Source organism: Larimichthys crocea, chromosome I (assembly GCF_000972845.2).
Source record: "Larimichthys crocea isolate SSNF chromosome I, L_crocea_2.0, whole genome shotgun sequence".
Classification (NCBI taxonomy): Eukaryota; Metazoa; Chordata; class Actinopteri; family Sciaenidae; genus Larimichthys; species Larimichthys crocea.
Genome location: NC_040011.1, coordinates 7658668 through 7680625, shown reverse-complemented (window position 1 = coordinate 7680625; position 21958 = coordinate 7658668). Strand labels below are relative to the sequence as shown.

The window sequence follows — 21958 nt, the reverse complement described above, 5'->3', positions numbered from 1 at the left end:
CATAAGTCTCATACAGTAAGTGTCATGCTTATCGAAACATTCACACTGACACAGTCTTAATTGTCTCATAAGTGAAAAAGTGTGAAATCATGCCTTATTCACGACATTGAAATTTAATATTCACTGCTGCTGAACTAGGCTGCTGACCAACACACCATTCAGACACAAGGACAATGTACTTAAGCTTCCATTGACTTTTGAGTTCACTTTAAATTTCATGATCTAATCAAAATTCGTCCATGCATCCCCCCTGAGCCACCTAAAGCAAGGTTACACTCACTGAACCGCTCCTCAGACCACAGTTTTCTCCACTCTGGTCTTTGAAACAACCTCTCCACAGCTCTTACCTTATTCACTATCACACACATTGACTCCCACCTCATCCACCTCCTTGTCTTCAGCCCCCTGGTCATTAATACTTCTTGCTCATCTACACCTTGCCGTCTTTCTTTTTCACATCACATTCACCTTCTCTGCCCTCTCTCTTTCTCAGTGCACTCAGTGTTTTGCCTGCTGGGCTGGGCTCTGACTAGATGCACGGCTGTTTACTTTGGTGTTTGCATACACAAAGAAAGCAGAGAAATGGTAGAAAACAAAGCTCACCACACCAGCAACTAACTCTGCATGGTGAATATGAGAATACATATGTGACAATATGTTGATATAAATGAATAAAACATATATCAGGACATCTTTACTTAAAGACAATTTAGCTCTTGAATTACACGATTTAATGTTAAAGAAACATTGCATAGAAACTGGTGTTTTTGTGAATTAAAAAACACAAACACAGTTTCAGAGTGTAATACCACTGTGGTAAATATAGACAGCTTTACACATGTATTTGTTACGACTGTATTACTTATGATCAAAAAATAGTGAGCTAACAACTTTGCTAACAGCAAAACATTAAGTGTAACCAGTTCTGTAGAGCTGGGAATCTTTGACCGAACTGGACGGGACCCGACGGGTTTGGGCATAATTTTTACCATTTGAATTGGGCCGGGGCCAGGCTCAGGCTTGCGTTATGACTTGCGTGGTAAATGAGCAATCATGTGATGCGTTTCGATCTGCGCAAATGACTCATTCTTGACTGATATGCCATATGCACACATTTCAATAACGTCGGGCTGCGAACTCTACAAAGCTATCAATCAAAACAGACTGGACCGGACTCAGGTCGAATTCTTTCAGGCCCGCGCCGGGTCAGGTCTGACTTCTAAGGCCCGTTTCATGCTCTACAGTGCCGTTGCTGCTATAACGCATGTTACATGCTGCACGTAGAGCACCAAGTGCTGGAGGGGGCACCAAAAGGCTCTGGTAGGAATTGGTAGTGCGTTCCACCAACGGGGAACAACAAACGAAAAAAGTTTGTATTGGCAAACAGGTGGCAGTTATCATCAGCTCAGCATCATCAACGGCTCAGGTTCTGGAACGACACCAACTACACTTCCTGGTGCTCCAAAATTTTTTTTACTCTCCCCTGATGCTCTGTACTCACAGTCAGCAGGTTTACAGACAGCTCGGCTAACAGATTGAGGTAACGTTAGCTAACGACAGCTAAGGTTCATAGCTGTTTACTTCACTGTCCATCAGGAAACTCTGTAAATTACAGAGAATGCAGGGAAGTCGGAGGCATACAGGGCACAATTCACCTCATTACAAGTCAATGTAGCATTAAAATATTTAAATTTGTTATTTTATGGTAGAAAAGTTGAAACACTATGTTGCTTTAAACCTTTGTTTTAATGTAGAGCAAACAAAAAGCCTGTGCATGTAAACCTGGAGGAAAGCTGCTGTTTGTGTTGTACATAATATCTGTGTTGTAAATCTCCCCGCGAGGCAAAAGCAAAGACACTTCAAACAGGCATAATAAATTTGACTTTGTTGTATGAGTTCACACAGCAACAAAATCAAATGTCATTTAAAGTACTTCAAAGGAGCAAATAAATTAGACTTTATTATATTTTTGCCTTTATCTTTCACTGCAGCCCTCCAAGGAAGTTTATCTTAGAAAGAGGCACCTGCCGCTGTTTGAAACCCTCGCAGGCCTGGGTCTGTTGAGTGTTTCTCTGCCGCTGAATTCTAATAACATCGTGACAAACGACCCTGTCACAGAGCCACCCGCTTTTAACAGCTAGTGCTCTCTAGACCAGAGACACAGGGAGACAATGTTGCTGTTGTAAAACAGTTCAACCAGTCCAAACACAGAGAAAAGGAAGGAGACTGGAAGGAAATCACAGACAGGAGTTTCTGAGTTCAGTCGAGTAGCTGAAGCAAACATAAATACTGCCACAGACACTCACCTTTTCAATGACATGTAATTGCCAGTGAGTCCATCCAGCACAACACACCAGGTTCAACAAATTCAGATCAAACTTGGCAGTGCTGATAAAATTGCAAATGTCTATAGTGCCAAACTCAAGGCTTCAAAATAGTTGCTCACAAACTAATGAGTGACTTCTCAATGGGTTTACACTTGGCTTGTACAAACCATGTTTTTTCCACTTTTAGCATTACAAGAGAAAAAGCTGTTTGGGTGAGGACTAACCAGTGTGCTTGGCAAACATAACACCGCAGTGAGAAAAGATGTTGTTAATGGAGTGTAAACTTCCCCAAAGAGCAAGACGGAGCCACTAACAGTGTAAACTCTAATAGGAACTGAGCTTTTTTTGTTTTATGTAATAAAAAAAAAATAAAAAAAAAGCTCAGTTCATGAGCAGCATGTTTACTGTGTGGGACAGTGGACATGCTGGTCATGCAGGCCCTGCAGGCTAATGTAACCTACTTAATGATGTGTTTCTTGGCCTTGAAATTAAGATCAGCATTATGTTGTTAGTAAGCTAGTTACATACTCACTTTCTTCAGAGCAGATAAACACAATTTATTCTTTAGAATTTTGGTCCTTTGTTTTTGGTTTTAGAGTTATCAGTCTTACAAAACACTGATGCCATGGATTCAACATGTGGAGAGATCTCAAGCCCGACACACCTGCTGTGCTGAGTCATGGTTGCTAAGCTATGATTGATCCTTTTTAGGTTATTTGATAACCTACCGTTGGTGGCAATGTTCCTCTTTTTTTTGCACTCCTTTTTGCACAGGTCTTTATTAAAATACACAGACTGGAAACAACTCAAAAAAACAGAGAGAGCTGTTTCTACTCTCTTTTCTCTCTTTCTACTCTCTTTTTTGTGTGTTGTTTTTATGTGCAATGCACAGCACCTCGCTGTAAACTCACTCAGAGTCAGTCGGCATGACTGGGAACAGGTGTGCTGTCACATTGATTAAGGAACCTAACAAGCTTGACTCGCTGTGAAAAACAAATTTTCCATTTCGGTAATTTGTACATAATCACCTCTGTGTTATCTGGCAAACTGATGCACACAGTGGTGTGTCTCCAATCTCAAACTCATCTCACTGATGGTGACAATGAAATAACCTGTGCGAGTACTCTCTCTGTTGAGTGTGGAGCCTAATGTATTTTGGCCTCTTTGCTCCAACTTTGTCCAAGTACAAAGGCCATGATGTCTTGTTGCAGTAATTACACTGCTGATCTGATCTTAGAGGTACAGTACATCAGAAAGACAGACCACCAGGTCTGGCACATTGAATGTGTTCCTACATAGAAAGATGTTTAAGGTAAGACACCATAATCATGAAAGGAGCAGTGCATGCGATTTAGTGCCATCTAGCGGTGTAGTTGTTAATTGCAACCTCCTTGCCCCAGCATCACCTTGCTACCATGAAGGAGAAACTGAAGTGATAGTGCAAAACTATCTAGAGATGGTGTAGGTCCAGTGTTTAGTTTGTCCGTTGTGGGCTACTGTAGAAAAGATGTTTTTAGTGATAAACCCTGTGTATGCTACCAACCCATCACAAAACAGAAAACAAATTACGTTAGCAAATAGCTGCTCAACAATGTTAAAGAGCTGATTGGAGACCTAAACTGAGCTTAAAGGGAAAAAAAGACATTGGACAGGTGGACAAAAATACAAGAAATTAAATGTTAATTATGACTGGTTTAATTAAATAAACTTTGTGTGCATCATCTTAACTACAAACCACTCTAAACCTCCCAGTGTTCAGTGATTTTATCCTTAAGTGCAAACAAAATGTTGTTTATTTGCACAGCAGACAGTCACAGCAAAAAAAATATAACTTTTCTCAGAAAGACGACAATTAAAAAAACAAAAACTTTGAAATCAATGATTTAAATGCAAGACTAATTTTCACAGAATTTTGTTTGTGACATTATTGGAGGCAAATATAAAAACTGTAGTTAATATTCAAGCTTAAGGCATGAGATAATTATCGTACACTTCTTATGTAGCCTCCTGGATAACTGGGAATGTTGCATTGGTGAATCAAAAACAGCATTTGGCTCTTGAAAGGATTTTGTTTTGGCTTTTTCTCAGGCTGCCAGCGATGTTGTGTTATTAATATTTTTTCTGATCTGTCATGCTGGTGAAACGATTACATTATTTAGTGAGAACTCACTATCCACAGTAACAAATGGACAATAAAGTCTATTTTTTGCCTGAGAATGATCTAATCACTAATAAAAATGACCAAAAATAGTGATTAATCAGAGGAAATGTTTGGCAGAGTGAAGAATCGAATTGCTCTCTTCATGGATTAACATTAACAGATATATGTATATGGAAAAACACGGAGAAACTACACAGCAAATGGCATCTCCATGGCACCCTGGTGTATATGGTAGTTTTGCTATGGTTGATTTTTGACTGTTTGCATCCTGTATCCTGATGTTATTTGTAATCCTCAGATTTTACCCTTTTAACAGGTATATTATCCAACCTCAGCCTCATAGAGTAGCAGTTTGTTATAAATGTGAATGTTGTTTCAATACATAACAAGTAAGAACTGACTCAAATTAATTAAAAAATTACCAGTAGCAGAAACCTTAACCAATAAAAAGACATAAAACATAACCAAAAACTTTCTGCCAATCTCAAGAAATTGGGCAAAGACTTACACATAAGTGTAATTCTTTCCAAGAAACAACCAAGACAATCAATAGAAAATGTAACGTCAACAGTAAATTAACAATGAGACCATGTTTAATCAGGCTCTGAGGAAAAATGTCAGCATGTACAAAACTTATTTCCAGCAGAAGCAGCTGAGCATTTCTGCAGTGAGACCTACATTTCTCGTGCAAAGACAGAAACCCTCTTTTAGCGGAGCCTGCAAGTTTGACCTTTTACAGAAAAGGTTGAAAAGGAAGGACGGCGTTTCTTGCTCTGCTAGGCTCGCAGCATACTTAATGACCTGCTATTGGAAATTGACAATTTCCGTGAAAAAGATATTTCCCCAACGTTCATAATAGTTTATTTACTATTTCTGTTAATTACTAATTCTGTCTGTGATATCAAACTCATCTCCTGAATACAGATGACATGAGTTTGTCAGAGGAGGAGAGGAATCATGCCAAAAACTCTAACAACTCAAAGAAACCTTTAGAAGCAAAGTAACTTGAAATCTTTTGCCTGCCTTCTGCCTAATGATTACAACTCTCTGCAGACAGAGATGAGTCATTTCATTAGAATTTAAGTAGTTTAGACCACTATCCCTCTGGTCAAGACCAATTATGGATCAGATAAGTTGAGGCCAAGATGAAGGAGGAGGGTCAAAATAAAACTACATTTAAATGTGAAAATCAAACATTTCACACACATAAAGCTAAAGTATGTATCAACTGTCGTCAAATGTGAAGAAAAGTTTGGAGTTTATTTGTCCTGTGTCTGACAGTACCTCATAAAACTTTCCATCAGGGAATGCTTTGTTGCTTCCTCTTATTTGGCATAACATTTGTTTGGTCAGCATAAAAGTTTCAGACAATGCCTCAAAGTAGGTGTAAAAATGCCAATAAAGTTGACAACCCTGAATTGATTCTAAGCAATATTTAAGTACACAGCTGGTCTGTAAGCTGCCAGCTGAAACCTGCTGCTGAAAAGTTCATTCAGTTACTGTATTTTCCGCAATAACAGCATTCCAGGGTTGGAATATAGCCATGGCTGTTACGTGATAGTGCTAATGAGGCTTGGAGAAGGCGTCTGTTTCACTACACTCTTTCGTTTGCAAACAGGCACTAAAATGTGGGGTTCCTACAGAAATCTCTCTGGACAAACAGGATTTTGGCAAGAATTTCTGTCTGTGAACTCAAATCCCAGCAATGAACCTTGTACAGAATAAGAAGGTGTTGTAAGAGCAATGGAACCAATCAAGAATTGAGAAGAGATATATGCTTTATAAGATCTTAGGGTTAGGGCACTGCACTGTGGTCATTGGTGGTCATCTGTATCCCTATGACTTCACTTAACATAAGTTGAACTGAATTTCCACAAAGCTGCCCAGAAAAACACAATCTGTTCAGTTAATATTAGAGATAGGAGATACATAGTTGGTGGTGGTCACTCCCTAGTTGGGGAGGATTTAAGCCAACCTCTGGCAACCTCTGTGGCTGTGAAATGAAGCCTATGGCTTCATTCAGTCAGCCTCAACTCCATCCACGATCCACGTTTTTTCCCATTTTTAGATTAACCAGGAGGTGGCAGAGGCAGGACTGCCAAGATAGTGGCAGCCAAAGCCACAACACACACATCACAGATACGTCTATGTTTTATACTGTCTAAGAGTGTAGTGAAAAGCTTCAATAGCTCAAAGTCATGTGCTTCATATTTGATTTCAAGTCTGTTTCCATTGCGCTGCAATTGAAGTGCAATGTGACATACATTGATTGCATTGTGTTTTACTCAGGTTTTAAAGCACTAATTAAAAATAAAATGGATGGATAGAAATATACTTATTGAGGCAGCAATTTCCTCCTAGAAGTATTCATGTTCAGTCATCTTGTGGTATGTTATGTATTTGCAGTAACATCAGTCAGATTGAGCAAATATCTAAAATCCATATTCTGGAGATGGAAAGTGCTCCTAAAAATGATCTAATCCATATTCTGGAGATGGAAAGTGCTCCTAAAAATGATCTGCTCCATATCTAACAATGTTTGTAGCAGTGTGTATCCAACATGCATTGGCAAAATGGCAAATGTAACATCTATTCAAGACTCTGAGGTTGACTTTGCTGACTTTGTACTCATGTCTGTGTTGCTACTTCTGTCTGGTAAAAAAGACCAAAGCCAAAAGGAGTGAAGATCTAAGGAGTAATACAAGAAACTTTACTGAGACTGGACTCAAACTGGTTGGTAGGCTGCATTATTCTTTCATTTGCTTTTTTATAAAATATCATAAAAACTAAAACTCCAGAGATACTTCATAGAAACCTATCATTTCTTTCAGAGGGTAGTTTTTTGAGAACTAGCTTAATACAGAAAACAGTCCGCCTTCAAGGAGTTCATTCTCAGGTTTTTCGATTGCAGAAAGTAAAAAGTTGAAGAAAAAGTTAAAGTTAAGGTTGTATTTGTTTCCACAAGAATGAGTGTAAAACACATCATTTCACATCATGGATGAAAAGAGCTGTCCATCCAACTTTAATGCGATATAGTTAGATTATTATATAGATAATATATTGTTATAGACAGGCTTAGTGTTGGTTGTTGTCTTGTCTTGTGGTTGTGTTATGCATTTAGTCATATTGTACTAACGTATGGATATCCATCCATTTCCTCATTTTGCTTATTTGGGGTCGAGTCGCTGTGGCAACAGGTTTATCAGGGCGTTCCACACATCCCTTTCCCCAGCAACACATTCCCGCTCCTCCTGGGGGATCCCAAGGCGTTTCCAGGCTAGATGGGCTATATAGTCCATCCAGCAGGTTCTGGATCTGCCCTGGTATCTCCTACTAGCTGGACGTGTCTGGAACATCTCCAGGGGAGGACGCCCAGGACCTATCCTAATCAGATGCTCCAGAACCACCTTGACTGGCTCCTTTCGACATGAAGGAGGAGCAGCTTTACTCCAAACTCCCTCCACTTGTCCAAGCTACTTATCCTATCTCTATCCCCTGCAGATGAATTACAGCCGCTTGTGTCTGCACTGGAGACTCTAGGTTATAATACAGTCGCTAATAGGAAACAAAACAAACAGAATGCACCAGTATGTGTAGTGCTGTTACAATCCAACAACACAGTTTAAGTTGTGTGTTTGGCTGCAAGCACATGTATTCCTGCTGGCACAATAACAGTGAGAGATCCTTATTGCAGTTTAATAAAGTTTCTGTCAATTATAGTTTACATGAAAGACTAACAAGCTGGGCTCAACCATCCATTTCAGGGGTTTTCTTTAAATATTCAGCTCAAAAAGAATCATCTGTCTATCAAAAGTATCATCAATTATTCATGGTAGAGTTGGACAGTTGAGTTCAGATTCATGCAGTAAGTTTCACTTCAGGAGGCACTGCAACACATCTCTGTTGTACAGATCTGCAGAACAAGTGTAATATTTTTTCGTTTTCATTGTTATATTCATAATTTTCTTATTTTAAAATAAATGCTTGATAAAATCAAAACAAAACAATAGATATATTTTAGAGATAAGTGATAAAATATGGGTAGATAATAGGGCTGTAACGGTTTGTGTATTTGTGCTGGGCTGCCGTGGTACAGGGGTCACAGTCTAGTGCACGCAGACTAAACAGTATGTACATTGAGGCACATAATGCAGGGTCAAAATTCACAAGTGTTTGGTTCTACCCAGAACCTTTAAACTATATGCCGTTAGCAACATAGAACAACAAGGTAATTGTTTTGTGAGTCAGATGCCAGAGATGTCAGAGCTGGAAGACCCGCCTGCATCCTTCAAATCTGTTTAGGAACAATCTAGATGGAACACACTTCGACACGTCACCAAGATGAAAAGAAATGTATGCTCATGCATTTTGGGTTTCTTTCCCTGGCTGTATCAAAAGTCGTAACAAACTGTAGAAATTCTTCTACACCAAAACAAATCTACTAGTGCTGTATTCACACTTGCTCCCATCAGCAAGGTTACATAAACAAACCTGTGGATGAAAGGATTGCTGGAGGTTAAAAGAGAATGAATCTTTACAAGGTGCCGACATACTGATATGACTGGTGCAAAGGAAAAGGGGGGGAGGGAAAAAAAACACAAAAACAAGTTTGTTTATCTACCATGTCCCTTTGAAAGGTGGAACATGAACATTTTAAAAGATACATCAGTGAAAAACAATACATTCGACCTAACAATAAGTGACGGCAGCAGTAGATTTAAAAAGTGGTTATTTTAACTTCCTATAATGCAAATTGTTCTGACATTTGCTCAAAAATGTCACCAGTATTTAATCAACTTCTTTGTGATGACTAAAAAACACTATTCCAAGCTTTTGTTTTTTTTGAAGTTTCAGACAATAAAAAATAAAAAAAAGCATGTTTGCAAAAAAATTGCCTATTTCCACATCCAGGGGGAGGAGGAAGGTGGAAGACTCATGAGTGGTGTTTCCAAGCGAGAAAACCAGAACAATGAGCTCAAAGATGCTAAAATGCAGTGTAGAGCTGAGAGGAACTGCAGAGTCATGTGTTCATTCTCTGTGAGTTTGTCACTACGAGTCAAATTACACATAATCTTTTAATCCATTTTTTATACAAAATATTTGGTGCTGCTTTAAAGCTCTACATTGCAGTTATGATGAAGATCAGCAACTGAACAATCGGTTTGATGTTTAACAAAACTACAAGAAGACCCAGGTTTTAAACAATTATCCCTAACACTCTACGGTTCAGAGCGTTCCAATTAGAGAAACATGTAGCAGCTCTGTCTCCAATTTCTGTACTGTCATTTTCCAGGTAAAGTTGGATTAGAGGCCTGGCTCACTATTAGCCAGGTTATGATAGCATAAGAGTAGAGGGTGATAAGGGATAGTAATGCTTGTTTGGTAACACTTTGACTACTATAATAGTTATGAATGGAAGAACATACAGACCAACAACTAAAAATCAAGGGTAGATTTCTCTCTCTTTGCTGTCCTTTTTTTTTTTTAAGTTAGTAACCTTTAAAAAGTGGAGCACAGCTCATGTAAAATTCAAACAGCCTTGTAGCAGGGTAGGCCTGTCAGTGTCTGTTTGTATCCATTGCGCCATGTGTTCCTACCTGGGAGACAGGAATCGTGGACATTTTGACACGTTGTTGAAACAGCACGCTCAGTATGCGGTTTTGCTGCTCCAAGTCAAACACACGGGTCCGCAGCTTCACACATTCCTCTTTTAAGTCCTAGAAACCCCCCAAAGAGGAGACAGATGGACAGATAACTGAGTCTGACGGGGATATTTCAGAGAACTACACATGTATCAGATGCTAATATAACAGGAACAGGACACAATACTGTATTCAAGCAAGATGTACATGACAGTGCTCTAAAGGCTGGTTGACACATGACAACAACACTTTCTGTTCAAAAATATTAATGCATGCTGCATGAAGTATCAATATGTGGTCCGGCACATTAATTCTTTACTTGAATATTTCAGTTTAGTGAGATTTCATACTTAATATTGATAATATAAATATAATATTTCATATTTCATACCTCAGTTACATTTATCAGATGGCTGTAGTTATATCAGCCACACAGTACAACCAACATTGTACATATTGATAAAATATGAACACATATTGAATGTTACTGCTACATATATTTACCTAAATTATTACTGACATTTAAATTAAAATCATGGCCATTGGTATCAAAATTAGGACTACATTTTTCAAACTTCCTGAGGTGGCATGTCACTCTCCGTGTATATTTGGTATATTTCTATCATTTTGCCTTTATGTACATTTTTGATTAACTTTAACCAGCAGATAGTACTAATACACTAATCCTGTTTCGTTATTATTTCATCTCTATAAACACATATCTGCATGGTGAATCTGTAGGTGAGGGACCAAGATTTTGGTCCATGTGGGGAACTGAAGAGGCAGAACCCACCGACTATCACCTGCCAATGATTTAGCTTTTTATCTGGATGTGTTCATAAAGAGCTGAAATGTTCTTGTCATTCTTACATATCAAGTTGCTATTGAGACCGATAGCTGATGGGTTAGCAGAGGTGAAGAGAATGTGTAGCACATCAATAGTTGATGTGCTACACATTGGGCTTAGGGGAAGAATAAATTGAGGTCATATTTTGATTTGCAAGATTTTATTTTATATTTTTTAAGACTAAAGTCATGACCTCAGTCTGATTCGATTTCTTTCTCTCTGTAATTTATGGATGTTAAAATCTTACATTCTTATAGCAGCAACACTTACTGTAACATGTTTGCACCAACAAAATCAACGGCAAAAGGGGTTTTTAGATTTTCCTTAACTTTCAAAGATTGTGAAATGAATCTTTCAACGTGTTAGTGGCATGCAGTTACTCATCATTGTGACAGTTGTCATTTCTCTGACTGATTCTAATGGCTGACTGGATTAATGATGCTTCAATACTGCAGAGACAAAGACAAACCTTCTGTGTGAGGAGGGCCTGCACCACCTGGTTAGCCACCTTGAAGAGACAAAAAAAAGGAAAAGAAGAAAAGAAAGTAAAAAAAATATGAGAGAGACAGTCAGTGAAAATGACCCAGTACAAACACCATCACAGAGAATCTAAATGCATGTAAGATGTCAAAATGACAAACTGTTGCATCACAGACTCGGATTTAGTGAAATCATAAAGCAGCTGCCTGCAGTTGGTATCTAACTGTCCTCTCAGCATATAAATAAACCAAAATATAGTCGTTCCATTATCTATACTAACTTAACAAACTATAGTCATAAAAACCTTGCTTTCCTTAACAGGTTCAGACTGACTTCTTTTTTACTTTTTGCAAAAAGAAGAAAAAGTTTGTTTAGTTTTCATTGCGAATATAAAACAGCATCATCCAAAACGCCTTCTTGCCTGCTTATTTTGATTTCTGAAGCGAAAGCACACATTATACCTTGACACTGGAATAATAACTACGTCTCCCCTTTTGTGTGCCGCAAAAATGATTCCCCGCCAACACTTTCATCTTTCTATCAAAACGACTTGCCTCAGCTCATTCAGACCATGACAGGAAGCCTTCTGAACGCCCCCCCAAACCCCCGAAAAAAAAAGATTAATGTGCATAATAAGACTGAAAAGCACAAGAAGAGGGATGAATCCCACAGCAGAAAGTCTGAAATTTATGTTCTCAACCAGAATATGTTAAATTCTCATGGGCAGCAATCTCCATGGTAACAAGCCCATTAGTGAAGGCTGCTAAAAAAAATAAAGTGGAGCAGTCTAGCTGGCTGGAGAGAGGTGAAGGAAAGATGGGGAAAGCGATGGAGAGACAATCAGAGTGTTGTCAGTGAGAAATGGAGTGCAGGCAGACAACCACATGCAGGAGCTGAGAGTCCGTCCTCCTGAGCGGTGAGGTTCACTCCTCCAACTCTCATCCTCACATCACCCAGGGCTCTGATGTCTGTCTGCTTCAATCAGAGATGTTCCCTTCTCTTGGCTTTCCTCTACCGTCTTTACTGACGCTAAAGATAATAGTCTGAGTGTGTATGTGTGCCACAGAAGCTGATAGTCACCTCTGGCTGTCTGAGTCCTGACCACCAGATAACTTTGTTTGGCTTAAAGTTAAAGAGGTTAACATTTTAGATAATGTGCTTACTCACAAACACATTCAGGGAGAAACATTTTCCCACTCTTATAACAAATCATACATTTATGGAAAATAACAACATTTTAGTTTTAGTAGTTTTTTGTTTGTTAAAATTGTAAACACAACTCTGGACCTTTGCATTCAAATTGTAATCGTATTGTATTGTATCATTTATTAAATAAGTTTTAAATTATTACAGTGTTTTCTATTTTTTAATGAATTGTATAAAAGTTGTATAAAAATTACAGCCAGTAATGACAAATTAAAGTTATTTCTCAATGTTGTACAGAAAACTTTTTATTATTTATAGAGTATTTTTCTGCTTTCTTAAATTACATAAAAATTTCCGTAAAACGACAATAATTATCTTTAAATATGTAGCTAATTATATAAATAATTTAAAGTTAAATCTTATTAGTTTTCTTTTTTCATTTATGTGTACTTTGCATTAAAACTCTCACAGAAAATATATATATATATTTTTTTCAATTGTACAAACCTATGTAGAATTAGACATTTTCTTTAAGTTAACAACCAAACTGTTATTTTAAACATTATTACTATACTATTTATACAACCTTAACTACAAAGTTCAGTAATTTTAGAGTTTTGACATTTTATTTAAATTATATTTTACTCATATTTACAATTTTACATTTTTTGTTTGGTAGCTGCTGCTGTCATTTGACCATTTAATTCTTTTTACAGTGTAGCTTAGCATACAAACTGGAGGCAGAGGTAAAACAGCTACTGTAGCCCAGCTTTAAAAATCTATCTACTACATAAACACACATCTTCTGTATATAAGAATTCCTCAGTAAGAAAGCAATTAAGCAGTTTTCCTGGTTCTTCAGAATCAGATCCATAGAGAGTTTGATGCATATCACTGTATTTCCTTATTTTTACATCCACTGAAAGATCATGTGACTTCTCTCAGCTCCACCGGGTCATAGCAAAACAAAAACATGGTGGTTGAACTGAAATAATGCCTCCTTTCTAAAAGCCGTATGTTTTTTGTAAAACACAAGATTTGACACAAGTCAGACTTATTTCAGTGTGACTGTTTTTAGTGCATATTTCACATGACATTGGATACAACCAGTACAAATTTGGATAATTTCCAATACAAGATCAAATAAATGTTAATTCTATATGAATAATTCATTGTGGGACTTCACTGTAACACACACTGTACTTTTACGCAACACAGGACATGTGTTTGAACAGGAACACTCACCTCATCCAGACAGCGCTCGTACTGCTTCCTCTGATTGTCATTTTCCATTGACAGAGCAGAGTTCTCCGCCTGAACAGATAAAACATAGACAGACATAAACTGCATGAATTACAGTAATTACTTTTGAAAGACGAAGAAAGAGACGGAGAGATAGTTTAAAGGGGGTCTCTCCTCCTGCAGCGCCGCAGTATTTCCGGGTCCAGTGGAGAAAAACGGTTGGAAATGAATGATGCTTTAAATTTGATCCTGCTGTGTCTGTAAGGCTCACTGAAAGTATCCCAGGTATAATTCAATTACTGACAGAAGTTTTTGCAAGGCAGGGATCACAAACCATTCTGGGAACTCAGGAGGTGACTTTCCACTGAAATGATTAATCCAGTAAATCTTAAAGGCTAGGCTACCTGAGACAGCTTGTTTTCACTTTAAGTGCTGTGGGCAACTGCTCTAAACAACAGGTTGATAATCCCAGGAGCTTTCAGACTTGTCTCACACAGCTCAAAACTAACCCAAGGTGATAGCCAAAGATAATCACCACAGTTTTTTATCAATGACTGGCTGCTGAAATGCTACTGATTAATATCCAGAGACTGAGACAATACACCATACAAGAGCATGGATTGTTCTGACTCAGTGTTTTCTTTGGAAGAAGTCTTAGGACAGCGTTTAAAAGGCCACAGATCAGCCTCGAGGCTTGCAGCCGATGTGAGTAAAGGTCAGGGAAGTCCAAGTTATGAGTCTGAACTTTAAGTGTTTAAGCCTTTATATAGTACGTGTTATGTGAGCTCACACTTGCTATTGTGTGACAGTGCCTCACACTTACAAAAGAGTTTCATTGAGTAACATGTTAAAATGAATTTGTTTTTTAATTAAGTTTTATAACTAGGTCCACACCTCGAGCTCATCCCATTTCCACACCTAAAGTACTTAAGCACACCTTATACATTCACTTTGTCTTTGACTCAGTTTTCACATCCCACCCTGGCAAAACTTCTTTCTTTTTTTTTCTTTAACTTCTTCTCCATCTCTCTCCCTTTTCTCTTTTCTTTCATTCAAATGCAGGGAACATGGGGGCTCTAATCCATAGAGCGATGAAGAGTCCCTGAGCCAGTTGACAAACTCCTCCATCCATTAAAGACCCCGATTTCTCCATTCATCCCTTACCCTCCATCCACCTACACTTCATCCCTCTACCCTCATTGAAAATGGTAATTTAGACAAAATGAATGAAGTGTTTTTGCATCTGCATAATGTATTATTCCATCTGCAAAACCATCCTCTATGTATGTAAAAATAAATCACAAGATGTAAATGTTTGGCAGTGAGTTTACTGGCCGTGCTCCCTCATCCTTGTTTTTGCACAGTTAACATGGTTGATCTGCAGCGAGCATCGCATCAATCAGTGTTTTAGGCTTAACTGTTAAATTCCAATGAATATTACTTTTTGGTTGAAGAGCCAACGACTTTCCCTCAAAAACTCAAAAAGTAACGACACTTTAAAACACTTTGAACTCTTATTTGTGGTTCTTCTATCATTTTTCATGGTAGGTTGTAAAAGGGTACCCAAGTGTGCTATAATGACTGGAAAGCAGTTCCCAACTAAATGGAAAACTTTGTAATGTTTCTCCACTTCGGCGTTAAAGTTTAATTACAAATGTGGATAAAATAAAAGCAGCCACCATGAAGAGTCAACAGCGTGAAAACCACAAAATACACTATACAGAAATACAGACCCATTAGGGTCAACAAACCCAGACAAGAAAATTGATGTAATTTAAGGCAGCACTTTCTCAAAGATCATCACTAATGACAGAGTGGTTATGCAAGCTTTCTTAAGTACTAGACTGTAGTATTACCACAGAAAATTAAATATCACTAAAAAGATTTTCAATCATTTCAAATAATTCAAAAAGCATCCATGCTGGTAATTACTTGAACATACACACAATTACTGTGACGTTATCAGGATGAAGGATGCAGCGTTAAAGCCTTTGAAGCGTGCGCCATGAAATCATTTGCTGAAAAACTCCCAGTGTATTTCCTGTTTCCCGTCAGTTTAATATGAATCCTCCTCTCGGCTTTATTTATAAGCTTTTAGCAGAGTCACAATATGTCTTTGCTAGACATGCCATATATTGTTGTTACTTAAATAAATAAGCTGCTACTCAGAAATGCAATCAGTTTCCATTTGAGTTGAGCTTGGTTGTACAATTTATGTGTTTGTGTAATTTGCAGCTTTTGTTTGTTGTCAGGCTTTCGATACACAGTAAATATCTGAATCTACACAGTAAATATCTGAATCTGTATTCATCATTGGTCAGTTCAGTCAGTGGAGAGGAAGTGCACAGGTGTCCAAAATGTCTTTTGCTTCAAGGTTTATTGAAGCTTGGTCAAGGAGAACTGAGGATTTATCAATACGCTTGATATGATGCTGCTTTAACTCTGAATTTATGTGTATGTTTGCATTTGCTACTGACACTAGAGATAATGTGAGTCTTGTAAAATGTAAATTAAACTGAATCTAAGAATAAATGTATTAAATCGTAAATCTGCTTTATACGTAAATGACAGTGTTTTTGTGCAGGGCTTCATGAAATCCCATAAATCTCATGATGTTGTCAATGATTCGGTCTGAATTACTGATTAAATGTCACATCATTGCTCGTTGATCAACGTGTTTGATCAACCAACTGGAAGCATATTGTACTGCATATTAACACACCAGGCAACAGCACAGTGAATTTCTCACTGTAATGAGTCACTGCATGAGTTCAGTATTTATGTTTCTCTGTGTTACACAGGCATATCCTGTTTCAGCCCCCCAACAGTAAGGTGTAAAATCCAATAACCATCTCGTCTCATATCTGCTCTCACATGAGTACCAACAGTAATTAAAACTTTCCTATGAGTTTAATGAATTCACACTTAATAAACCATGAATGGGGGGCAAATGTACCAGTTAAAACCAGAATGTGGTAAAAGTGTGATTATAAAATAAACAAACCACAAATGTCTGTTCCTCTGCCATCATTACTGGTCAAGATTAAGTGACAACAGTGGTCTACATTAACAAATATGACCATCACAAAATCATGTTGCATCCAGTAAAACAAAACACACAAATCTGAATCAGATGAAGTGAATTCTGTTTTGTTTTTTTTGGTGGATTTTACCTTTAGGCTATGTTTTGCATTTATAGCAGTGTGATCAATAATGGCTGTCTGAGTACTCTCAACAGATGGTTAGTCCTATTACCTTTTCAGCAGGGAAGGTGTGACAGAGAGGCGTACTGTACATTCACTGGAACACTGACTACAAATGTTAACTACCCTGTCAGCATTTTAATTATCACCTCCTGGATATGAATAACTCCTTTGTCTTCTGCTGTTGCTCCTAGAAGTGCTCTTCGGCATAATGGGGTTTCATTTTCTGTAATATTCAGAGATGAACAGAGGCATGAAGAAACACTGATTGTACTTGTTTGTCATCTACGTGTCTCACTGGTATTTTCAAATGCCAGACAGATCCACGTCGACTCAGCTGCTACAAATGACACAACGTTGGTCTACATTTTGTAAATGCTTTTAATTTTGTGTTTCCTAATATAAATGAGTTCTACAGAAACTGTAACTGACAATGTTTGTGGTCTTGAGGAATTCATTAAGTATTTACCTCAGGCAGCTTTTTGAATTATTTTTACGCATCTTAGATTTCCCTTATGATTTAAAATAGCCTGATACCACAAAAATAGCATTTCGAAGCTATAGCACATGGGACTGCAGCAGATTTCTGCAACATGCCTGAAGATTTTCATGAAGGCCAGTAAGACCAAATTCAAAGGATTTCTTTTTTTTTTAAATGCATAAGTGGCGAAGCTGCTGGGGATGGGGCAGCAAGAAAACACATTTTAGCCACCTAAAGAAAGGCAAACTTAAAATCAGTATCAGTCCAAGTATACATAAAATTTGGAACATTTTCACCACTATAATTTGCTGTCAGACAGTCCTTTCTGACGGGAAACAAGCACAGCTGCTTGTTTATCACCATCTCCAGAACCTCCAGATTTCATCACAAAAAACATTTATTTCAACAATTCACAGAAAATAACTTTTAACACCAAAGTGACACAATAACACAAACAAACTAACCGATCGAAGCGGAGCTGGTCCTTTGTTCTACAAGGTAAAATTCATGTTTTTGTCAATGCAGTCTGGTGGCTTTGAAAGCTGCATAAAGTGATATAAACACTTCAGTTTATTGCTGGAAATGACAGTGTGACAGCAAGGAAAAGCACAATATATATACTTAACTATTGTGTACACTTAAACTAATATTGAGTCTTTAGATGGATACACATGTTTTGTTGTCGTACCCATTCACAGCAGTACATTGCTTTTACACAAGATTTTACTGAACAGGCAAAAAACTTAAGTGGAGGGCCAGATTTGGACCAGAGGCCACGATTTGCTGACCTGTGCTAAAGCAAAATTGCGAAAAAAAGCAACAATTAGTTTATCAATCAGCATAACAGCCAGTCAGAGTCAATGAGTTAGGGGCCATATCTTTAACAGCCCATAACTACCCTGTAATCGTTCCTAAATAAGGAAGAAACAAAAACTTTTAGTGATCAAACCATCATGTTACCTGAATAATAATGTTCAGTCCTGTCTTTGAGTGAAATACAATTCATTAAATAAAACATAGTATTCTCAATATATCCATAAATCTTACATTTCATGGATGAAAGTAAAGGACATGGGAAACAGAAACAGTGGTGGGGAAATGGGGAGCAGTTGGGGGAAGGGTAAGAAGTGGACCATGCAATTCACTTTACCTCCAGGGCTCTGAGTCGCTCTAGCAGGGGATTGCTGTCCTTTGAATTTTCCTCTGACCCTCCGCCGGCCTCAGGCGAGGTAGGCATCTCCACTGATGTGGCTGTGGGACCCTCCAGACTGTCCTGCTGCTTCCACATTTCCTCCAGGAGTTTATCCTGAAACACAGAGAGAGCAGATTAAAGATGCATGCCTTAAAGTCACAAAGAAATGAAAAATAAATTATCCTTAGTGAGTTCCAGTTATAGTAGCAGTAACTCTTGATAAACAACGAGCTGCCAGTGCTGCATAAATACAACTTCCACTTTGCTTCACTTTCATTGACCCATACTTTTGTTATTAATATTGAATCAAATGACCCCAATAATGTTGCAGCAAATGTGACTTTTTAAAGTAATGTGACTTTTGCAGTTTGTAGCCTAATTTACCATTTTGCTTTGGTTAACTGATCTGCATTTAATAACCTTGAGAGGCAGCTGGTTTTCACTCTTCCTCAGACTGAATCCTGGAAGAGTTTGACTATGTTATATGGTTCACTGAAGTAACTAGTTTAAGTTGGTAGACTGCAGATAAACAAGTTCATTCAGGCATTCTTTTGAAAGCGTCTGTCCTTTTCCGAACAGTTTCCAATGACATCTTCACAGCTTCGTGGCTCATATGGCACAATCAGGTTAAGAAGCACTTCCGAAGACTGAAAGTTGCAAACGTTGCAAAAATTGTATAGGTTTTTTTTTACATATCCAAAGTTTAACTTTTTTTAAGCTGTGAGTTAAGAAGGAGAAATTTTTCATACTGCCTAAAGCAGCTAAAGATAACAAATACTGTATACCCACTCATATTCATTTATTAGATAAATGCAGACCACTTTACTGGTGTTCCTGCTCTGACCACAATAAAACTTATTTTTTATGCTTATTTAAACACATCTGTTGACCTTAGAGTGATTAATTAAAGAGTTTTCTTGACATTTTAAGCATTTTTCTCTCACTAAAGTGAAGGCAGACATCTTTATTTTATCCCAACCAAAAATGTGTCTAGTGTACCATAAAGTTGAGAAAAGTGAATTTCCAGGTAAATATCAAACAGTGAGATCATGGCTTACACTTTTTGTTTGTTGTGCTACCATAAAAATAGGTCCCTGAAAGTGTTCAGCTTTCCCCTCATAGATAAACCTCTCCTCTAAAGAGAGTATAAAAACATATTTAAAAATATATTACTTTGTTAAAAAGAAAAGAAACTGAGAAAAGCAGAGTGCAACATTTCTGTTGTTGGACTAATGGAAATTTCATGCTGGCTTCACTCAGAAAATTTATGGTTTGTCAGTGTCTTCTTAAATGACCAAAACAACAATTTCATCTAAATTAGCATTTTTGATCTGACCCCTTACAATCAAGGTCTGGTAAACTTTACATATCTAAAACTAGACAGACGAGTGTTCAGAGAAGGACAAACATCATACTACTTCTGCCTTTGCTTAAAAGAGAGTCTTATTTCCACTGCTGCGATGTGTCACTTGTAGTTTGAACAAACGCCCATTTCTGGCGGGTTTTTTTTTTTGTCTCGCTCGCGCACAAGCTCAGACAAGCTGGATGGGTGTATACTTCCTGCTCAGTGTGATATGGCAGAAACAACAAATGGCTGGTGAAGTCAGTGAACATTTGACCAGCCAAGGACAGACATATTTTCCTCAGATATTTTCCTTGTTGGCCCAAATGAAGGCGGGCACACCATTGAATGTGGGACACAGTTGGCCAGAAAAGGGATGCTTGTGAGGCTCTGTATCTGCTCAATTTAACTGTGAACTCTTATGTTCAGGAGTACATAAGCGATTCATGAAAAGTAAGAGTTCTTATAGTTTTTAAAGATGAATATTTTTGGACAGAGAGCAGTAACACTGAGGCAAATTAGTGGTATTGAACTCTGTGGGCGGCTGTAATATATGATTTTTGTATGTCCTTGTGATTTTGCATTTGTAAGCCCTGACTTTGTCCTTGAAGATAATTAATTATTCCAGTTTTATGTGTTTTGCACTCCGACAGCCTCATAGTCTCCGTGACTGCTAACTGATGCCAACACATATTTTAACAGTGGCAGAATGGAATTAAATGGTCATTATTATTTGAGCGCTAACTCCAACTTGATTTGTAACAAGTCTATAAAATTGGAAAAAAATTAATATGTGCAAAAAATAATTGGGGAAATGCAAACTAGAGATAAAAATAAATTGACTCTGTACTGCAGCAGTATTTTATTCATGTAAATGTTCAGCATTACCATCATGTATTGTTTCTATTGTATATAGCTCAGAGGAACATGGTGAGAGCCTTTCAAGTTTGTCCATGAGCCAGGCTGATAATTAGTATCAGCTGCATGGAGGTACTCAAATACTTTGTGCCCTTTAATAATAAGCATAATATTATGTTAAGATTTAGCATATTGTGCTTTTAGTGGAACTTAATTCATGCATTATCTTTATTTTTCTATGTAAGCTCGTCTAATACTTCATTTCATTCAGCGTTTTTGCATTTGTGTGTATGACACTAGCTGCTGAGATTTTTGCCTCATGTTTATTGGCCTGTAATGTAATGTTGCATTATTTAGCACTTTGCATTAATGATTAGTGTAGAATTGCAAAACCAAATATTAAAAACAAAAAAACTAACACAAATAATACACTAAATGAAAGCTGATGTGTGATGTGTGTTGTCCCCACACTGTGACTGCCAAGGTAAACTATTATATTTTAGAGTTTACCTTTTTTGAGTAAGATTTCATTGCAAAATGTACTAGGATTTATAAATATGAACTAATCTTTCAACATTAACTTTACGTTAATAAACTCTCAAGAAATCTTTAAAAATGTAAACAATTATGAAGGTAAGTGTCCATTTCAGTCCCTACCCTATGCACTTTCATGACTAAACATTGATTAAGATAGATCATGTAAGGTCATTCAAATATCTATCACATTGTGGGGACTTATCTCCATCTGGGGACACAAAGCAGGGTCTCCATGAGGGTTAACAATAACACCTCATACTGGAATTTATTAATATTAACTAAAGTTTTAACATTAACTTTCTGTAAATAGCTAGAAGAAAAACTCTCAAACACCTTCTGTCCTTAAATTTATAATCAAATCAATAGTATAACAAAAGGTAAATCATCCCTCAAGTTATCTATAGATTGAATTTGGATCAAATATCTTCTTGTTACAGTTTTGTATCATATTAGCTCAAACTATTTTTCTCGCTTTATGATATAATCTTTTTGTAAAACAA

General features: G+C 37.4%; 1 protein-coding gene across 3 annotated transcripts in view; it reads right to left on the bottom strand.

Moving 5' to 3' along the window:
- Positions 1–21958, bottom strand: part of LOC104920803 (nck-associated protein 5) — a 68665-nt gene that overhangs the window by 25233 nt on the left and 21474 nt on the right. For all 3 annotated transcript variants that reach the window (XM_019270987.2, XM_027285903.1, XM_027285905.1), the window contains 4 exons: positions 18680–18835; positions 13849–13917; positions 11447–11485; positions 10086–10205 (listed from right to left, as the gene is read on the bottom strand). In XM_019270987.2, the coding sequence (XP_019126532.2) occupies positions 10086–10205; positions 11447–11485; positions 13849–13917; positions 18680–18835 (384 nt within the window). The remainder of the gene's footprint in view (positions 1–10085; positions 10206–11446; positions 11486–13848; positions 13918–18679; positions 18836–21958) is intronic.